Source organism: Ochlerotatus camptorhynchus, unplaced genomic scaffold, assembly GCF_037179485.1.
Source record: "Ochlerotatus camptorhynchus isolate MF236.1 unplaced genomic scaffold, CSIRO-AGI_Acam_v1.1 ptg000094l, whole genome shotgun sequence".
Classification (NCBI taxonomy): Eukaryota; Metazoa; Arthropoda; class Insecta; order Diptera; family Culicidae; genus Ochlerotatus; species Ochlerotatus camptorhynchus.
In genome coordinates this window covers 5706615-5728005 of record NW_027040584.1, presented here as the reverse complement: position 1 = coordinate 5728005, position 21391 = coordinate 5706615, and the positions used below count along the sequence as shown (strand labels likewise).

The 21391-nt window shown below is 42.8% G+C and overlaps 1 protein-coding gene across 11 annotated transcripts in view; it reads left to right on the top strand.

Moving 5' to 3' along the window:
- LOC135698743 (uncharacterized) overlaps positions 1 to 16237 on the top strand; it is a 161364-nt gene extending 145127 nt beyond the window's left edge. For 8 of the 11 annotated variants that reach the window (XM_065218854.1, XM_065218853.1, XM_065218857.1 and 5 more), the window contains 3 exons: positions 13906 to 14136; positions 14371 to 14484; positions 14545 to 16237. In XM_065218854.1, coding sequence (XP_065074926.1) covers positions 13906 to 14136; positions 14371 to 14484; positions 14545 to 14951 — 752 coding nt within the window. In that variant the 3' untranslated portion in view covers positions 14952 to 16237. The remainder of the gene's footprint in view (positions 1 to 13905; positions 14137 to 14370; positions 14485 to 14544) is intronic. The other 3 variants (XM_065218852.1, XM_065218851.1, XM_065218860.1) reach the window with 1 other exon arrangement.
- Positions 16238 to 21391: the final 5154 nt, after the last annotated feature.

The window sequence follows — 21391 nt, the reverse complement described above, 5'->3', positions numbered from 1 at the left end:
ATCTGTAACTGGCTGTAACGTGGGGCAGTTCTACTATTTGGAGAATGTAATTGTTGAGCAATGATGGAATATCATTGGTCGTGCGATCGATGTACTTAGCAGTGGTGGTACTGATTGCTCGATTATGGGCCAACCACTTACGAAATACCAATAAGCGAAACTTAAAATCCTCAAAACACTAAGAACCGAAAAACCACTGCTTCACCCAGCAATGTGAAAATCAGGTAAGTATTTATGGAACCCCAGGTTTCTTTATTCTCGTACCTACACGGCAAATGTATCTAATACTTATGTGAGTCCCGTTCATTCAAATTTGCAAAAGCGCAGGTGGCTGATAGAATGAGAAAATTTTTGCTCAAATATGAGTACATGTCACTCATATTTGAGTGAAATTGACTCATATATGAGCGTTAGGGGGGGACTCACTGGGATATTGGGTAATAGGATTGGGTTTGCAGAAGAGTTCGTTTTGGTTAACGATAAGCTGAATTGATGTCCTAACGATCATGTAACGCGAAGGAGCTTGATTGAGATTGAACCCACGGTCTCTGCTCAGTAAGCAAAAACGTTTTCCACTAGGCAGTCGGGTTCCTTTTTAATCATCGAGTTGCTGTTATTGCCATGTAAGACTTGTACTCGCACCATTTTTATCCGTGTGTAACTTTTTTTTATCCGTGGGTAAAAATTGACGAAAATTTGTGTATAACTAGTTTGGAGTGAATTGTTTACATGTGCAAAATTTCATAACAATCGGTTCAGTGGTTATTGAGATGTCATCGAAACAAGAAGAAAATCGCCGGAGAATTTTGCGCGCCGTCATGGAAAATCCGACTGCGACCATGAGATGGATCGGAAGACAACTGGGAATCACCCATACAACTGTGTCTCGGGTGGTAAAATCGTTTAAGGAGTCCCAGACGACCGAGCGGCGGGCTGGAAGTGGAAGAAAATCGAAGACAGCTGACCCTGTGAAGGCCCGGAAGGTGTTGGATTATTTCAATCTTGAATGTGGATGGGCTTGAGATTAGACTTATGATGTTTTGCTCAGTAAGCAAAAACGGTTGCTCAAAGGCCACCTAGCCCCTCATGTACCACATTATACCGTTACTCATGTTGTTATAACTATTCAAACCCGACACCGACGACAACGACAAGTTTTACAAAATACATGATTAACAAGCTATCTTTCCATACATTTTTAATATGAAAGGACCTGGGACCGCGTTTTTCTGCTCAGTAAGCAAGCTACTGCAACCGACGATATTACAAATCCGAAAACTAAAATCTACGAAAAAGTACTTAGGCCTTCATTAAGTTCCACTTTCACGCAACGTTCAATGTTTCGATTTGCTCTTTACGCATTGTTCAGGCAACCATAACATGCTATGACCGACGTGACGATTTTTTGAGCCCTGGTTAAACAAGCTATTTAAATGAAAGGACAGAGATTCTGGACAGCCACCGACGACGATCAGCGCTTCCCGTGCTGGAGGTTTGCCACATCATCAACACAGACAAAGCGGTAAACAAGCGAAGCGATTGTGACAGTTTGAGTACAACTTACGCAGGGATATGACACACACTAAGGAAAACGAAAACAAACCAAATAAATAGATTGACAAATACCAACCAACTTACACCCAACAGACAATTAGACCCACAAATGTTACCCACTTGACTAGAACGATACAAAATGACGCTTTAAAACCAAAGTGACTAGCGCAAAGAAAGTAGTGACCGAATGCTTTTCCGTTTTTTTTTCGTTTGTCCTGTTTGATAGTAATTATGACTGTAGAATGTGTATTTAGACTCCGACAACTAATTGACGATTAATTATAGATAAATTGATGCAAGATTTCGATCAAGTGACGATAATCACTGTTAATCACAGATCACCTGACCAAAAACGTTATTTTCTGTAAGTCACCAAAATTGTAAATTTTGAAACATCTTCAGCTATGTAACAATTCTTTGTAGATCCCTTGAAAAAGATGGAATATACCATTGAAACGTTGGGAGTAGAGGAAAAACATCGTTTTACTCGCTAAAAGACTGAAAGCCGATAAATAAAATTACGATTTCGAATATCACTGTTTATGTCATCAACAACAGAAATACGCGATAATTCATATAGTTTCAGCGGTTGATGGTTAATTTTAAATATCCTAACGGTACTGCCTACGGTGACTACGACACGGCGATAGCGACAGCGACTACGACGGCGAATATGACAACGCCTACGACGTCGACAACAGCGAATTTGTAACTTACCATTTGTCTAGGATATAACAGCTTTGCCCGGCACCTCCACTTGAGCTTCATGTCTGCTATATGTCACTGTTTGCAAAAATGTCTAATAGCAATTACTATTCTTGTAATACTTCCTTCAACGAAAACAAATTTTCTCGCATTGCCATGGTCAACTGGGAGGAGGTTTGCGTCTAGTGCTTTCTCAAGGAACCGTTCACGGCAACCAGCTACCAGCCTTCCAGTCTTGGGCGTATCCAGCGAGGCATCCTTCAGATTGTTCACAATCTCCAACACTGGCGAGAGACCAGCAAACGAGCACTTTCGCAAGCCGTAAACTCGCTGATTCATGGCAACGTCGGCCACCAAATCACCAACAAAACTCACAACGGACACATTATCAGCACTTTCCTCGGCTGATTTGCCAACCGGACCGTTTTCAAACTCGCACACGGTGACGAGACTCCCGATAGAACTACACGCCGAAAGCGTGACATTCGAACACGGTGAACTGGCCTCCCGGGAGGCAATGAAAATCACAAGCACACTTACACACCACTGGTTACAACAAACACACGTGCAAAGAAACCGATCCAATAAACGTCACTCTCGCAAAAGCAAACCTGTCGTCGTTGAACGGCAAAAAAAAAGAACTCGGTGAGCAATTTTGTGATTCGGAATTTCCACTGAAAATCAACCGGAAATGCATGAATTTCATTACACCCAACTGCGAAACACGTTCAGAAGCACTTTTTGTACACTTTCGGTATCAATTTCGGTCGAAAACACTTAATTTGTTGTAACTTACAGCGCGTAAATAAACTGAAATTTAAAATTATCACTTGCAATGCCATGAATTTCAGCGGTTCCAGTGGTGTAGTGGTAAGCGTGATTACCTCTCACCTCAGCAGGCCTGGGTTCAATCCCAGTCGGCACCGCCGGGATGTTCTGAGGCATAACATCTTTGATCAAGGGAAGTAAAGCCGTTGGTCCCCGGTTCATGAGTTGATGGATCGATAGGTAGGTTCCAGGTGTGGGAGCTGCCACCTTGGCGTCGGTAGCATTGGTGCTAAGCACGGAAAACAAGATCGACGGAAAACAAATCAAGGAAAAAAAATGCCTCGAATTTCTGGTCCGGGAGAAAAAGTCAAACAACGCATGATGCTTGCAAACATAATGAATCACGTTTTTCTCGATTCTAAAACTTCCCGGAAAGTGAGAAAACCACCAATCACACACGTATAACCTAGAGTCGCTATATTCATAGTCTGGCGGATAGAATTTCAATCTATCATAAAGCGGAACCAATTCATTGGCATCATTGGATAGGGGAAACTTTTGCCAACCCAAAGATGGTGTTAATTTTCGTAGGCGAGCCTTGAGTCACGACACAAGGGTTTCCGAAGTTTTGTTCGCAATAGCTGATGTGCTGTTGTTGGTCGTATTTGCTCGATTGGTTCCGCTATTTGACAACTCAATTGGTTCCCGAGATTCTATCCGCCAGACTATGAATCTAACGACTATAGTATAACCGTCTGGGAGGCAGAGTGCCAGCGCTAATCTGGCAAATGCAGCCGAAAACTATGAAAGCGAACGCACGCACAAAACAGAGAGCAAACTTAAAACACAACCGTATCCGAAGGGGTTCGAAACTGCACTCCCTTTACAAATTTTAGTAAAGCTGGGTTTAGACATGGCAAGTCAATTGATCAAGTCAGTTGAACTCAACTGACTTGAACGCGCATTGAACGTGTAAACCATGCCATTCAACTGACTTGATCAACTCACTTGAATCGAAAAAAGTTGAACCAGGCTCAACTTTTCCAGCCAATTGCTTTCAACTGAGTTGATCAAATGACTTGCCTAGTCTAAACCCAGCCTTAACTTGAGTCAGATTAATTTGCCGCTTATGTTGCTCTTGGTCCCACTCAATGTCCTTTATATAAGGTCCGATCCAACAGGCTTAAAGGTTTAGTGGTTTTCGTATTCCATTGCAATGTTTATCTTTTTACACGAAACAGCTGTTGGCAGTGCTGTCAATCTCACTGTTTGCAGTATGGAATGTTGTGGTAGAGTAACGTCGTCTCTTGAGTGCTTAGCAATGTTTAAAATATTTTTGCTTTCAACACCAGCCAGACCTTATATAAATGTCATTGGGTCCCACCGTCTGACGCTATCTGGCTGTCAAATTAAATTTCCACTTTCTCCACTGCTTGTTCTACTACCGTAAACGCCAAAATACACGGTTCATGTGATTTGATAAAACTAGGCTGACTAAAAGTAAATTGGTACGCAAAAAAGGACTTGTTATTCGTGATTAAATAAGTTTAAAAAGTACATTCATTATGGATCAAAGTGCAGCCCTTTTGATTCGTCAAAGCACGGTTGTACAACGCTTTTTGGCCACAAAATCTGGTTTGGATGTTTACTGGCTTTGTACGACTTGTATCCTGCCCTGGCAAGGATGTTCCGCACCGTTTGAAAGTTGGCGTTGTACCTTCTGGCCACATCTCGGATCGAAAGACCGGGGTTGGCTTTAACGCACCTCAACACCTTGCTGCGCAGCTGACGATCCCTGGTTTTCGTAGGTCCGCTGATTCCTTTCCACACTCAGGGTTTCTTCCTTGAAGGTTTTGAGCACTCGACAAACTGTTGTTTTCGGCATCTTCAGCCCTTTAGCAAGCTTGGAACCGGACCAAACCGGATTTTCCAGGTGTTTATGCACAATAGTTTTTCTTCTTTCGAGTTCCATTTGACATTATTTCTGAACACAATCGACTGCTTTGATCATACTTGCACCAATTGTTCTCCTTAGAAGTGTAAACAAACCACTGTCAAAGATTTTCGATTCCCAACACTAGAGGCATGCTAGCAGCGCGCAAGGGACGTACCAATTTACTTGTAGTCAACCTTTATCTATTGCACAGAGATGAATGGATGGTTTATTGTCCCACTAATCTGTTTACCTCTGGCTCGCACTCCTTCAATTGAAATGGTGCATTAGTGTGCGCCGATTAAACGTCACGGGCGTTCATTTTGCACTTCAAGTGTGTTGACGTTGTTGGCGAGACCCGTCGCTAAGGAGCGTTCGACTACACTGAGGAAGAATCATCATCCATCAGAACCATTTATGAATTTTAGCCACAAGAAATCGGTATGAGTTTTATTGATTTGCCTTATGTAAAATAATGTTAGCAAAAACACAATAAAATGGAGCAGACTAGAATCGAATCATGGACGTTGAGATTACGGGGCCCGTGTTTTGACAAATCGTCTTTCAACGCTTGGCAAAATTAAATGGTTAAAGGCGTATAAGAGCTACCTCATGTTAGACGAAAATCATTCATAAGTCACGCTTATGAAATTCATATGTATCGTTCATAAGTCGAGCCTTATGAATTTCATAAGATTATTTGCCTCGATGTAGGTAGTTGAGCTTATTTTGCATATCAGTGCGTCGTTGCTAATCATCATCAGCCTAATCGAAGTCGTTGAGATGCCACATAGTAATAGGCTTCCAAAGTAGCCCACAGTCCGTGATCTTGTCGATTGCGATGAGGAACAGTTGTGGCGATAGTATCCAGCTTTTAATGCCTGCCTTGTTCAGACTATATATTCTTCATACAAGTCCTATCCTCTTTTGCACAAGCCCTGTTCCCACTTGTTTCGCTCCTAAATTCCATTCCCGCTTGAAATCCTTCAGCTCAATTGCAGTTCCACCCTTTTTCTTTACAATTGACCAGTATTCTTCAATTGGCCTTAGCTCCGGACTATTGGCCGGATTCATCTCCTTGGGAGCCACTGTGACGCCATTTTCGCTGTACCACTGTTTGGTGGAATTTGAGTGGCCAGAATATGCTGCTCCAAAAAAGGCAGTAGTCTCTTCCGTAGGCACTCCTCCTGGCAAATTTGCTGGTTCATGGTCCCAGAAGTAACAAAAGTTTCGTTTTTTAGCCCACAACTGCAAATTGCTTGCCAGACAGACAACTTTTTGGAGAATTTAGACTTCTTTTTGATTTGACGGTTGCTTTACCCAAGTACCTACCAAGCCCGCTAACTACGCGATAATCGCCCTTTTTGCGATATAAGGTAAATATAGGGTTTCCGAACTTTATATCAGTCGTATAGCAGCCTTATATAGCAAAAAGGGAGATTAACGGGCTTGTTGGTTACTTGGGTGTGTCGCTCACTCTTGAGCAAGGTCATGTAGAATTCAGCTGCAATGATGATGTCTACAGGACCGGGTTCGTAGAAGCGAAGATCGGCTAGAAGTGACGATTCTGGGCGGTTCCACCCACTGAGCTTGCAGGTTGAGGTTGGCAGTGTGGAGGTCAAACAAGAGAGGACATGGAACTTCATCTCTTGGGCGAACGATGAAATGTTTTGCAACCTCGGACTGACTTACTCGTAGATGACTCTATCCTCTATTGTGGGTCTGTTTTTTTTTATCAAGTTCGTTTATTTGTAATGCTCAATCGCGTTAGCTTTACGAAGCCGATAATTCATTGTTCGGTGTGATTATCCGTACACTGCCAAAGTGCGTGATCGATGTCATCGTAACAGTTTCCACACCGACAGTCCACGAGGTTTATTCTATTGAGATGCGCATCTAGCGAGTAGTGGTCGGATGGTATGGATTGTGGCTGTTGTTGAATTTGTGTCGGAAGATTTGACAGCGATTGTGAAACGTAGGATGTATCTGGCGCACAATGTAGTAGCATAGAGGCAACTCTGAGACCAGAAGGTCCCAAAGAAACGTACTCAAATTTTTGCCTCAGTTCTGGTACTATCTTCGGTCCCAAGCTAATCGATGTACCCATCGAAACACAGGAAAATCCACGAACCTCTTATTTTATCTATCAAACTTTCATAGCGAATCAAAACAAACAAAGTGTCGACTAGAATGGGGTCCGTTAATCGATTTGCTTGGATCCAATAGGCTAGTCAAGTAATGAGCCAATTTTAAATCGTTAGTTTCCACCGGTTGGTAGTAGGGAGTGGTGCCGCTGTTGGCAGTGCTTTTAGACACCCTTTTCGCAGTTTTGAGCCACGTGACCAGGATTTAGGCCAACTCCGACACAATATCGTTCTGAAGACAACTTTCTCACGTTCTGAAACTTGCAGTCGTTGAAATTTGTCACACACAAATGTAGAATGCCATCGACCATTGAAGAATGGGCACTTGCCGTACGCCATCACGGCGGTATGGTTTCGATAATCGTTAGTCGAAGTGGATTTGGTGAGGTGACGATGGTTTCGTTGCAGCAATGGATTGCAGCACGGAACAATGGTTTCGCAGGAATGTCATCAGGTTCTTGTACGCTGGCACATCCTTCGAATTGTGATGAGTTTCCCAGTGCCGTACAGCGGCTGAATCTGAACCATGTACGCTAGAATGGTACTTCACGCAGCTGTATCCTCAGCGACCTTCTGAAGCATTTGCAGATTCTTCTCGAATGTGCTGATTAGATTGCTCAAGCCATCGTCGTTCTCTTGTCTCAAACCTTCCGCTGCAAAAAGTGAGTCCAAATAAGCCTTCACGATCAGTTTCTTGTTTTCGTAGCGGGTCACAAGAGCCTTCCGTGCTACACTGTAGTTCGCTGAAAATAGCTCTACGGAATCGCTCTCCAGTAAGGCCTTTCCCGATAATGCCGACCTCATGTACCTGTCCATGTCCGTTAGCTGCTTGTTGTCGTGAATCAGGTTTCGGAAACTGTCACGGAACGTCACCCAGTCTTTGATATTTACACTGAACAGCACACCTACACAGGCAGCTTCACCTTCGAAAACGACGATTCGGATTGGCCGTTTGGTTGTCCGTTTCCAGCAGACGTCGAGGTAGATCGCAACAGGTTTTGTTTCGCCAGCAAGCAGGCCTTCACGATGCAGTAGCGATCCTCGAAGCTCCTTAAAGCAAGCCGATTGTCTTCCACGCGCTTATCATCAACTTTCTTAGGATCAGATTCGTCGTCATCAGCAACTCCGTTTGTTCTCGAATACGGTAGAACTCTTTGCAAGCTGCCTCCAGCATTTGCAGCCGTACACTAACTTGACATCCGTCTCTGGTGGGCTCATAACTCGTCACAAATCGTAAAACACCGTCCAGAGTGTTGAGTATCCTACGTTCACGGTTGCCCAGTGATTGTAAGTCTGCCATTGTAGGAACCGTTGCACTGCGATTAACTACGGCGACGTAATTAATCAGATATAATTCAATCTCGACGTTCCGCAAATCGCGACCTTGAGACAAATGACTTCTCAGACGACAAAACTGCAGCGAAAGGGGAGCAACCCGGGAGGACAAACAAGCTGAAAAATCCAGCAGACTTCCGAGACCGTTTCAGAGAAAATAATTCGGCACAACTGACAGCCACAGCATGCTGATAATCTGACTAATTTTTCTCTGAATTGGCAATACACTGTGCCAATGGCCTTGCGCCAGACTATCAGCACAAATATGGGCACCCTCGAGAAAACTAATCCCACATTTTCCGAGCCACTACCTGCAATTGGCATTGCCGTTGGCTTTCACGGCCTGATAGTCAGTTTTCTTATGGGGTTGTTCATAAACTACGTAGACTCTAGACTACGTAGGATGACAAATGTCTATGTTTCATACAAATTTTCAAAAAATTGTATGGGCGATTGTCTACGCGGGAGAGGGGGGGGAGTTTATGAACAGCCTCTAACTGCTGCACTTACAAGCAGCAGTCCGCAGTGAGTATTTTTAATGATCCTCACATTGCACAAAAAGTGTCCGATTTACACGAAGGACCAATAGGACCAAAATGTTCGCGTCCGTCGCGGTCAAAAATTTCGGACACTAACTAAACATACGTTTTACAGAACATGAAACACTTTATTTAACGTGAACACTAGCTTTATTACAAACGGGACGAAAAGAGGCGAAGTGTCTTCCGTGACGGTTTATTTCAACAGATAAATACTTTACTCTATTGTTCACGGGGGCAACAATCAAGAATTTCGTCGTAGCTCACATCAATGTGGTGAATATAGGGGTTAGAATTACTGCATCAGCCTACTATTTCTAGCATTTAACAATGCGAATCAAGTGTAAAAGAGTAAGCTGTTAAGTTCTGTCATACCTCCGTCCGTTTTACCGCTGTCAGTTTGCCCAAAAGTTTCAAAACCATGGTGCATCTATGTATGGTTGACAGGGATAGAGTCCCCCTGGCTAATTCTACATTCTACCCAATGAGATATACATACAGGAGTGGCACATGATAGTGTTTGTTTGTGCTTGAGAGCAATACTACGAAACATTTTCGGAGATGAAAAGTGGTGACGACACAAGAACCAACTCTCCGAACAAAAATCGTGATTGTGACGTCGCAGCTTTATTGTCTCGGGTGCCTGAAGCTTCAGGTACACGGGACCACACTACCACCCATGAAGTTTACCCCGCTTACTAATACATTCGTAAGAGGCACTGCCTCACCTATAGATAAAGCACATAGCATTCTACCTACACGGCAAGAAAAAAATACTCAAAATTAAGTTTAAAAAAACTCAACGTTGGGTTCTATCATTTGAGGTCCGCCGTTGAGTGGATCAGAAAAGCGGCGTTGGTTAAAATTTACTCAACTGTTGAGTAATAATAAATGAACTCAAATATAAGTTTTTTTTTTTTTTTTTTTTTTTTTTCATTGATGTTGCTCTTATGCGCCTTTAACCTTTTCAGTTTTACAAGCGTTGATAGACGACTGGTCAACACACGGGCCCCGTAATCTCAACGTCCATGGTTTGGTTCCAGTCTGCTCCGTTTTATTATTTTTTTGTCAAATTGGTCAACGATCAGGATTACTCAAAATTGAGTTTTCTTCTTTAACTTAATTTTACCTAGCCCCACGGAAGCCACGTGATGAGTGAAAGGAACTCAATTTTGGGTACTTTTTTCTTACCGTGTAGGTACCTACATATACAACACGATCGACAATGTGTACATAGGGAGTAGGGTTGGTCCTACGGAGAGATTTTCTCCCGAACGTATTGCTAACTAGGGATGGACAAGTAAGTGTTGGCATCGATGCTTTTCTCCTAACAATATCCTTCGCAGAGTTGATAATGGAAGAGTTACGCATACTGAAACCAAAATCTACCTATCGAGCTGTCAAACCGTCTACCTATCGAGCATAGTAGACAAACTGACTCTGTTGCGTGGGAAGTATTGTTATTGAATCTAGAGGAAACTTTCACAACCCAGGTGAAGTCATCCGAGGTGTAAACACAAACAAAGGTTGTCAAAAAAATGCCCATTGATCGACATCAGTGTTGCAAGCCTCACCCTGCGTAACTCTTCTATTATCAACTCTGATCCTTCGGTCCTATTTTTTTCGGAATCAAGTCTACCGGACTGTCAGCACCTGCCACATGTCTCCAGTCACAGCCTTCCGTGATCACCTGGATTTTCGCACCGCTGTTTGCGACACATACTGACCACGTAGACGTATACAGCTATCCCCCGAAGGACGTGTTACCCACTTAGTTGCACCCACCGCTTTTTTTCGGCGGGGTTTCAACCAGTCGGTCTGATTTTTTGCATGTGAGTAGGGTCAATAAAGAACTAGCCACTCGCAGAAAATCAAAGCGCTTGGTTGAAAACCCACCGAGACAAAGCGGTGGGTGCAACTCAGTGGGTAACGTGTTCTTCTGGGGAAAGCTGCAGTCGATATATTCATAGTCTGGCGGATAGAATCTCGGGAACCAATCAAACTGTCAAATAGCGGAAACAATTGAGCAAATCACGACCAACAACAGAAAAGAGCACATCAGCTATTGCGATCAAAACTTTGAAACCCCTTGTGTCGTGACTCAAGGCTCGCCCATGCAAACTACAACCGTCTTTGGGTTGGGGATAGTTTCCCCTATCCGATGATGTTGGTTATTTGCGTTCGATTAGTGAGGAACGAATAATCAACTTTTTGTTTATAAAAGTTGATAGTACCTTTTCAATTGCTGGTCTACAATATATTGAATTGTGTAACGGGTCAAGTGTTTTGGAACTAGGAATGCTTACAATCTTCACTTAAGCGCCAGGTAGATACGATAATCTACCGTGAAGAAGCGAGGGACTCAAACAGACCCGTCCCGGCTCTGAGACCTCAGGGCGAGTTCAATCGTAACAACAAAAGGCGAGCAAAGCGGTTGCGAATTCTGAAAATCAAAACTTAACCAACAGGGGAAAGACTCATTCAAATCAGTAAGAGGGGTTTCCTTTGAAGGTTTGCCTCTGCTTACCTACGGGAATAATTAACAACGTTCACGCGAATTTAACCAATTAAACGCTTCCGTCACTCTTTCACGTGTTCGATCACTTTCGAATCTCTTCACTGCGAGGTGCATTTCAGGTGTTTATTCATAAAACTAGGGCTAGTAGGGGGTACATCGAATAGGGTTTTATCTGTGCTAACCTGACTTCTGTAGCGCTGGATGTCGGGACACGTGTCCGTGGTTCAGCCTCGGCGATACGTGGGCCGAGTGCGTGGGTGGCAAATGTTCGTTCGCTGGTGTCCGTTGTTTTGTCGTGTAAGAGGTTTGTGGCTCTGCTAGCGTATTACACCACTCCACGTGCAACGTTCGCTACTCGCCACTACGTTGAGGTTATGGTGAGGTTGGGATTCACCAAGCCGTCGTGCTTTCGACGTTCGCGCAAAGCTTCCCAGAGGTAATGCACGTGGCTGATCTGCAGATGGCGTGTGTGAGGTTAGGATTGAACCGTTTGTTCCGACTCCAATCAGTCCAACACGTGTACGGTGACGTCCCTGCGAGTCGACCTCAATGAAGGGATCCGTCCTTCGCTCGGTCGTTCTGGATCCAAGACCCGAGGGGTGCACCCTTGTTTGAAGGGATTGTTCCTTCAAACATATCACCGTGATAGATTTTATAATTTTCATAGCTGACGGATTTACCTTTCGAAATGGCTGGCACTTGCCTGTGCAAGCGAAGCGTCCTCACACTTTACACTATGGCTTCCCTAGCTGTAAACTGAACTGGCTTAGTAAAGCAAAATTTACTCGCACTTTTATTCTACAAACCCGGAAAAAATCACTAATTCAGCAAACGGCTTTTTTTTAACCCCTAGACCTTTCTACATCGACTAGGTACTCCTACTTCTTTTAATTCTTGCCTTCACTAGATAAACTATCTTTGACCGTGTGATCGGTAACGCAGTTGAGATCAGATAGCATTCATTTGGACAGCCGTGTACTTTTACGACCCCGTATCGAACCGAAGTTTGTCAGGTCAGAATTCGTGTCCCATTATACACACTTGGGAGAGTTTTTCCGGTGGCATAAACTCTACCTACCCGTCGTCATTCGACATTCCTCGCCTGACGTTTCTGACCGGTTCGAGTCCAGAGACTAGGAACGCGATTCGCTCGTGTGAAAATAGTAATTTTAATGGGGTTGTGTAGGACTGTATTCTAGGACTTATTTTTTTGAATACTTGTAACCTTGTTACAATTGGTTCCGCTTTTTGATAGATCGAAATTATATCCGTCAGACTATAAATATAGCAACTTTACGTAAACGGAGGTGCCTGGATGGAAATGTTGTGCAGCCTTGAATATTGACGTACCTTTCCGAAGAGTTGAGCTAAGTATGGATTGAGTTTTAAGAGTAGCGACCTTGGATTTCCACGATAGAAGCCTAACCTTGATGTTCCCGTTCTGATCTTGACTTCGCATGATGAGGCATGCGCCAAATGCCTTCTTCGACATATCCGAAAAGAAAACAATGGATCTCCACCTTCGCTGGGTTGGGAATGATCACGCAACGATCTATTCAAATTTAGTTAAGGTAGCTGAATATGGAGTTTTCATCCTCCAACGTCCATAAAAGCTGCATTAACGAACACCTTTGCAGCTGTCGTTGTAGCACGGATAAATCCTAGCGGATCGAACATCGTAGCGATGATCGACAAAACCTTGAATTTGGAAAGAATTTCATAGCTATCAACAGGGGGAACATCAAACTAGAAGCGGAAGATATCTTTTCCGAGCAGTCAACTTAAACTTAAAGCCTTTATTGATGGATCTGGATCGAGATTGATGCCGTCCACTGGATAAATCGCTAGATTATCGTCGGAGATACCGTGCAATACCTCTGCACTGTTGTATTCCCACTGAGCCGAAAACCACCGCTACTTGTCATCTTATCCAGTTGGTTTTGCAACTTCTTGGCCTCCTCCAGGTTTTTACTATCTACCATACATTAACACACGTTAAAGTAACATGTCTGATGTTAAATGAATACATCTGAACAGACGTGTACAAATGTTGTGGGTGATTTGAAATATTTTTTTCACAGTGATATTATTCCTTTCTACAGATCGAATCTTTCTAAGCCACATTTGCACGACATCACGATCGTCATCTTCATCCATCCTTCTTTGTTTTGTCTCACTTTCTTCTATTCTTCTTTCCGTACAAAAAAAAAGTGACCTATCGTCTCTTTTCCGGTTTGGTTTCCATTCCTGTTTTTGGGTTGCTCTGTATTTCTTCTGTCTTGATCTTGATCTTGATTTCCCGGCTGTGTCCACGTTGTAGATTGATTAGTATTACACACCCGCCAGCAGCCCAGCCCCGCCAGCACTGATTGAGTGATACTTCTGTTTGGCTCTACTCATTTCATGCAGACGAGGACGACGCCGAAAAGGACGGTGGCGTGTCGGTGTCCAGTGCCAGCCCACTGCCGCCACCGGAAATCACCGAGCAGATCATCAAATCGCCGCCGGAGCCGACCCGAGTCAAATCACCCGAGCAGATCATTATGCGTTCGCCGGATCCGGTCAACTGGACCGTTCCCCTGGACACGGGTAAAACCTTCACCGTCACCCAGAACGTACGAGAAGGTGAGTGCCTCGCAGGTGAGCATCGGACATTCATTTCATTTTCTTCCGTTTTTTATTTCGATTGGCATGGTGAGGGAGATTATTAATCTCGAACGTGAGTAGTATATTCTTTGAAAAAAAAAAATAATAAAGAACTTGTAAAATTGCATGTTAGTGATGAAATGAATGAAGGCATGGTGTTTCCACGAGGATCCTATCTAGTACAGAGAGTACAGATGATAATGCTTATGATATTTTTGTGTTTCGAAGGTGATCCTATGATCCGACCACATAGCGAAATCAAGGCTTCTACTCCAGTGGATCATCCACCACCAGCACCACAATCAGCACCGCCAGAGCTTTCAGAGCAATCGAAGTTGCCCAGTACGTATCCTTCGCCATCCTTCTCAGGCATTGCCGCTAACCTTGTTCTTTATCCCGTAGATACCAAATTGGAACCCGATTCGATCAAGGAGTCCGAAGACGAAGATGAAGATTTGCTGAAATCCAAATCGTCGATCGCTTCATCCGTAAACCAGCCGATATCGGTAGTCGTTCCAGTTGAATCTGTTGCAGCAACCACCACGGCAGTCCCGCAACCAATCACTACTGAGGCGGTGGTTGAGGCCAGTTCTGCTCCTGCCCCAGCACAAAGCAACCCGGAGCCAGTTCGGTTCGATAAACCCGTACCGGGATCAACGCTGCGCTGTCTGGATGATCCGGCTTTCGAGACGGACATCAACTCACCGGTCGGATCTCGGAACGTGGCGTCCGAAGTGCTGGATAAGGCCCGGGACCGGTTCGACCGCTTCTGGGGCAATCCGGATGGATCCAAACCGGACGAATCCTAAACCCTTGCGGACGCAGTACGTACACAAATACTACCCCAGTTGTAAGAGCTTTCTTTAGCATCTAATTACCCGAGTTCGTTTGGCTCAGTGTATAATCCGGAGCCGAATGGGATCCCCCCCTAACCCCCCTTTGAATGGTTTTCATCTTTGCGCGCTTGTATCCACGCGGGGGTTAATCTCTTACTCTCGATTCTCGATGATTTGATATCTCTAATCTCTACGATAGGCAGAATGTTATCACATAAACCACATCACGACAGGGTAGATTTAGGATGTTATTACTCTATCTATATATATACACACACACACACACACACACAAAACACATCACATATACTCGAAGAAAAAAAAAACACCTGTTCACAGCATTACTTTCGATCCTGCTCTTTGAAAATGATGGGAGGAGCTCACAGAGTACCCACATACGAAACAAGAAATGCACTCCAGTTTCCTGTCTTGTTATCTAATGTTTAGAAGACGCGAAAACCATATATTGCAGTCGAATACTATTTGTGTAACATCCAGACAAAATAGGCTAATGATTACCAACTACTCACAGCATCGTTCGGGCACGACCTCAAACAGAGACAGTACACATTGCATTGCAAACATGAAGTAGAATCATCGGCGGCCACGCTTTCACAAATTCATCTTGAAACACACTTTGTTAAGCCGCAGTTTCCAAATCGCTTTCAGTAGTAGGATTCGGGATCGATCTCTTTGCAGCATGATCTCAGGGAGCAAGCGTTTCTCGAATTGGCCATTAGGATGAGCGGAATAGCGAACGGATGGGATTCCGTGGGACAATTTTTGGTATGATTTGGAATGTTATTTTAGGATGTTCAGACTAGCATGGCTTTTACTTTCGTCAATGTTCAGTTCGATCTTTATAGATCATTTGGTCGATACAGATTTACAAAAAATCGGCCATTTTGAATTTGGTGTATTCTAAATTTGTCAACAAATCATAACACGAAAACGTCATTCCAATCGAAACGACATGTGAGACAAAATTGTTAAAAATAGTTATTTTCAGAAAAAGATGCACAGCTTCAAAAAGATGCGTCACTCATAACAAAACGGCCAGGCCTACTGTGCAGCATTTAAGGGGCAAGATGATTCAGAAAACATCGGGCCTGTTTAAATCGAAGATTTAAACACGATACTTCAGAATCCAATAAATGGATGAAACGTGGACATCTCGTACCGTACGTTCCGATTTTAGTAATTATATGATTGATTGGTCGTTGGAAGCATCAAAGCTAGAAAGGTTAAGTGATGCTCCATTTTCTTCTGACGGTTGCGGCATGAGCACCAACTCGTGTCCTAGCCTTTTATGGCTTATAGCTATAGCACCATTACTCGCTTTCTGAAAAGAAAAGAGGGAAAGGAAAAGGAGAACGAAAAAGGAAAAAGAATTATGTGAAATCTATGAACATAAACAATATTTTTGATTTGAAATATACAATATAGAAATGCATAACGGCGGTGATCACTACCTGAGTCTTGTCACTGTTATCAAGGCATAAAAAGTAACAAGAACTAAAATGTGATCCTTTGATAACTGGAAAATCCTGATTCCCTAGATGGAAGTTGTCACAACTAGGGTTCGGTGGTAGATCTTATACCACCACCACAAAAAGGTGATCTCCCAACGTGACTGGTTTGAAAAGATAAAAATATACAAAATGGAATATACAACTCACCAAGTTTAGCCAATTGAACCTGAAGGCTGCTTGACATGTGTTGATGCATAAATCCAAATTGTAGAAGAAGCTTGATGAAGTTCAACATGAACTAGTCCGGTTTATAGTAGTTGCGCGGAATGTCTTCCGTCGATTTAAGATAAACAAATGTTCGGATGTATGTAGTCGGTTTTTGATGTGCATTGGCAAGCAAAAATTGGTCGACACAAAAATCGTTTCTTTCAGTCAAAATTCATATCACAAAAATCTTCTTATTTTTGTTTTGGTAGTTCAATTCATATATTTAAAGGAAAAAATGTTCGTTTATTCTTTTGTTCTGCCAAATCCGAGCTGCCGTGCCTTCCGGTTAACCCTTTCCATTAAATTTTGCACAGTGGTCTCATCGACCTTATTCACCGCCGAACGCCAGTTAGATTTAAACTACTGCTCGTTTTCCATGGAATTATTAGTTTTTTTTTTAGATTCCGTTTGACCAAGTCCCAATACCGTTCAATAGGGCGGAGCTCTGGGCTGTTGGGAGGGTTGTGGTCTTTGTGTACCACAACCACGTTGTTCGTATCGTACCACTCGATTGCCTTTTTCCATAGTGACAGCTCGCCCAGTCCGGCCAGAACAGCACAGGTCTATTATGTTGCTTTAGGAAAGGTAAAGGTTGCTTTAGGAAAGGTAGCAGCCGCTTTTCCAGGCACTCCTGGACGTAGATCTCTTGATTGATGGTTACCTTAGTAATGAAAATGTCGCTTTTTAGACCACACGTGCATATGGCCTGCCAGACGAGATATTTTTCGGGAACTTCAATAGTTTGATGGTTTTGAAAATTTCAGCCACCTTCTCTTTTCCTGATGCGGTATAAAACTCCTATCCCGGAAGCTGCTTGAAATCCGCCTTCAAATAAGTTTCTTCGTCCATGACGACACAATCGAACTTTGTGAGCAGATTCGTATGCAGCTTTCGGGACCGCTGCTTTGACGACGTGTTTTGTTTGTAATCTCGGTTCGCCACCTACACCTTCTTAAACGTCGACAACCCAGCTCGTTTCTTGGCCTGCTGCACAGTAGTGTGGGAGACATTGAGCTTGCCAGCGACGTCCCAGATGGAGAGGTTAGGATTCCGCTTATATTTAACCGCCGCCTTCTTCGTCGTCGCTGCTTCGTCCGGATTACGATTGCCGCCATTTCCACGCTTCCTGGCGGTCGAAAGACGCTCCCGAACACTTTTAAAACGTTTGTCACGGTCGATTTGGCCACATCCAGCAATTTTGTGAACTTGGCGTGTGAGAACGTCGGATTCTCTTGCTGCGCGAGCAAAATTTTGACACGCTGCTCCTCTTGCTTGGACGTCATTTTGAAAAATTGAAAGCAAACGGTGAAAACTCATCATAGCAACCATTGTATATACACACAACTTCCAAATGTAGCATTTGAGGTTTTGTTTATGCATTTTTAACAGAAATACACCAATTTGAAGTTAACCAATTTTTGCGCGTTCCAGACTTTAGTCAGGTTCAACGCTGCGACTTAACGAATGATGGGACACCTCGTGGAGGTTCTACTTGGCTTCTGAACAGCTTCTCAGCGGAAAATCATAGGGACCTAGAATGATGAACTACAAATTGTCTCTTGGGCCTGGTTTTGGCCATATCAGCAACCGAATAAAGATTCGGAAAAATCTCACCATATTCTACCAGTTACTCAATACTATCCAAAGCCGTCACGAAACTTCCTTCTCCCATTCTTTGCGAGTATGCGATATCTTCGCTCTTCTTCCGTTTTGCCCGCAAATCTGTTCCAGAGGATTCCCTCCTCGACACTTCATTTTTGGGTTCTTCATTTTTTTTAAATGGGTTTCCCTCGACTAGGTCACATTTCTAAAGTTTTTTTTCTTGAAACACAAAATATACTTTAGTAATCATCTACCGCGTTTGAAACTTCATAGCATCACACAAATTCGCTCGAAAAAAGTACAGCTGCAAAAATAAAACACGTCGACTTTTCATCGCGGCCTACCATGATTAAAAAAAAAAATCAAAAAATTGACCAAACAAAAATTTTAAAAAAATGTTGAAAAGTTGTCGTTTATAGAATTTTTGTAACACTTTTTTGATATGTTACCCAAATTCGATAGATTTTTTTTCCGTGCTGATTTTCCCTGCACAGGATTCACTTATTCCTACAACTTTTTCTAAAACGTCATTCCGATAGGAGGTGGCGTTTTTGATTTATGATTGGATGAGAAAGCAGCTTTTTACGAGATTCAAAATGGCTAAATTTTTGCAAAATTGTGAATGATTGACCATAACAAACAATTATGAAAAGTTTCATTCATTTCAGATCTATTTACTAGATCTCAAGGATCTGCTCAGTTACGAGGATTGAAAGTAAATTCCCAGAATTTCAGACTAATGGAACATTGGGAATGTTCAGAAAACTTCTGCAATATTTAAGGAACCTCAGAAAAGTTCCGGAAAATTCAAGGCGGTTTAATTAACTTCAGAGGAGATGCAGTAAATTCCGAGAATTAAAGGAACTCCAGACAACTTCACAAAAGGCCTGAAAACATGAGGAAATTTGAGGAAACGTTATGATAACTTCAGGGAAGTTTCGAGAACTTTTGGAAAGTCCAGACTTTTGGTGTGGTCTAAAGACCTGTAAGGATGAGTTTCTAGTTTTTGAAATCTTCAGATATATATCAGGACTTTAACAAGACCGGTGAGCTAAAGAGAAGTTTTAATATTTTTACGACAGTTTCATTAATTTCTCGTGAACAGTATTTCGAGTACTTTTGGAACATACAAAACCTCAGGGCAGTTCCATTAACTATATGTAACAAATTTTCGGAAACTTCAACAAAATTCTGAGCGTATCTGGAAATTAGCGGAGCATCATGCGAACGCCGGAGTGGTTTAAGGAAAGTTCTGTAAACTTCAGAGCAATGTTGAAAACTTATGCTTAAAAATGCCAGACTTCAGCAATTATCAGATACGAGAGTAGTATCTGAAGGAGGCTTCAGAAACCAGTTTCCTACCTAGATCCTTCCAATCGAAATTGTTACCCATTAACCTCGAGCCTGCCACGCGTAATTGGTAACCAATACTAACCTAGAAATACTGCTATTTAAAATGTAAATCAAACATTACTGATCTTGACTGAGCCTAGTAAATAAACGAACTAGTTAAATAAAAAAAAAAAAAAACCTCAGCGTAGTTAAAACAATGCCTGAGAAGTTGAGAGGAATTAAGGGCAAATTTTATTAAATTTAGAGTACTTTGGGGGAAGTTTAGATAACTTTCAAGCTGTCACATTAATTTAAAGAATTTGCAGGAACTTTCAGGAAGTTTCAAGGACATTTGGAAAATCAAGGTCATTTAAATTGCATGATCTTCAGGAAAGTTTGCTAAATTGCCAGGACATTAGGCAAGTTCCAAAAACTCCAGGGATGAGTTCAGAGAGAGAAGTTAAGCGAAATATAGTGGTTTTGAAGAACGAAGGGAGGAAAGTTAAGATCTGAAGTGTAGTTTATTTATTTATTTATGTTAAGGTCAACAGGTAACCCCAATGACAGTATACTAATTCTAAACAAATTAACCTAAAATACTCTTGAAATTGCACTTATTTCTACAACGGGAACCATTGAAGTCAAATACATTGTAGCATCCGCATACGATAGTTGAAGGCATTTCAGGATGGCATTGACGGGAGAACGCCGGACATCCCGGTGGATGAAGGATGAAGAAACATATAGCGAATTCGTTTATTACTCAGTTCCAACCTGGATCGGGTATCAAGATTGGGTCTGCTTGTTTTCTGACAACCGTCAGTTTGCTCGTTTGTTTTTAAAACCTAGCTCAGGTTGAGGTTTACACTGACAAAAAGTTCGGTTTCGCACTGGGTTGGAACTGGTGTTAACCCCGATAATAAACGAATTCGCTAATAGTCTCGAATCTTGACAGACATGTTTCGACCAGTCAGGTAGGAGTAGAGCCAAGTAAGCAGGCCGTCGTGAACACCTTTCCTGTCGTATTTAGCCAACGCAATCTCATGGTTCATTTTGTCAAATGCTGCGGAGAGGTCAGTGTAGATGGCATCGTCTTGATGGCCACGTTCTACTTCACAAATGATGAACGAAGTGAACGTAACGCTTAGGCATGAAGCCATGCTGATCCGTCGAGATACAGTGTGCAAAACTTTGAACCAATTTCTCGAGTATAATCAACTCAAAAAGTCTGGAGGTAGCACTTACCGAAGCTATTCCACGGTAGTTTGAAACAGTCCTATTGCAGCCTTTCTTGTGGATTGGGAACACGAAAGACTCTTTCCAGCAAGCTGGGAATACGCTAGACATCAAGGAGAGATTGAAAACGTTGGCTAGAGGTGTCGCGAAAGCAGTCAGGCAGTGTTTGAGGACTAACGATGGTACGCCATCTGGGCCGGAACCCGTTGAAATTTTTAGCTGCCTTCCGGCTGAAATAACCATTTCGTTGGTGATAGATGGATGGATGGAAAATTGATGGCTATTGGCTGGAGAAGGTTGATGGAGAGACGTTACTAGACGCAGCAATTACATCCTAAGTGCTGAGTCGTTCGTTGTTGAAAACACTGCTGAATTGTGTGCGAAACAAGTCGGCAATACCCACGATAGAATCCACTTCCACTATGTTGTTCGTCATACTTGAGGGTAGTCCGCTTTCCTTTCTTTGGGCATTCACCAGGCGCCAAAAGCTGATTTCTCCGCTGG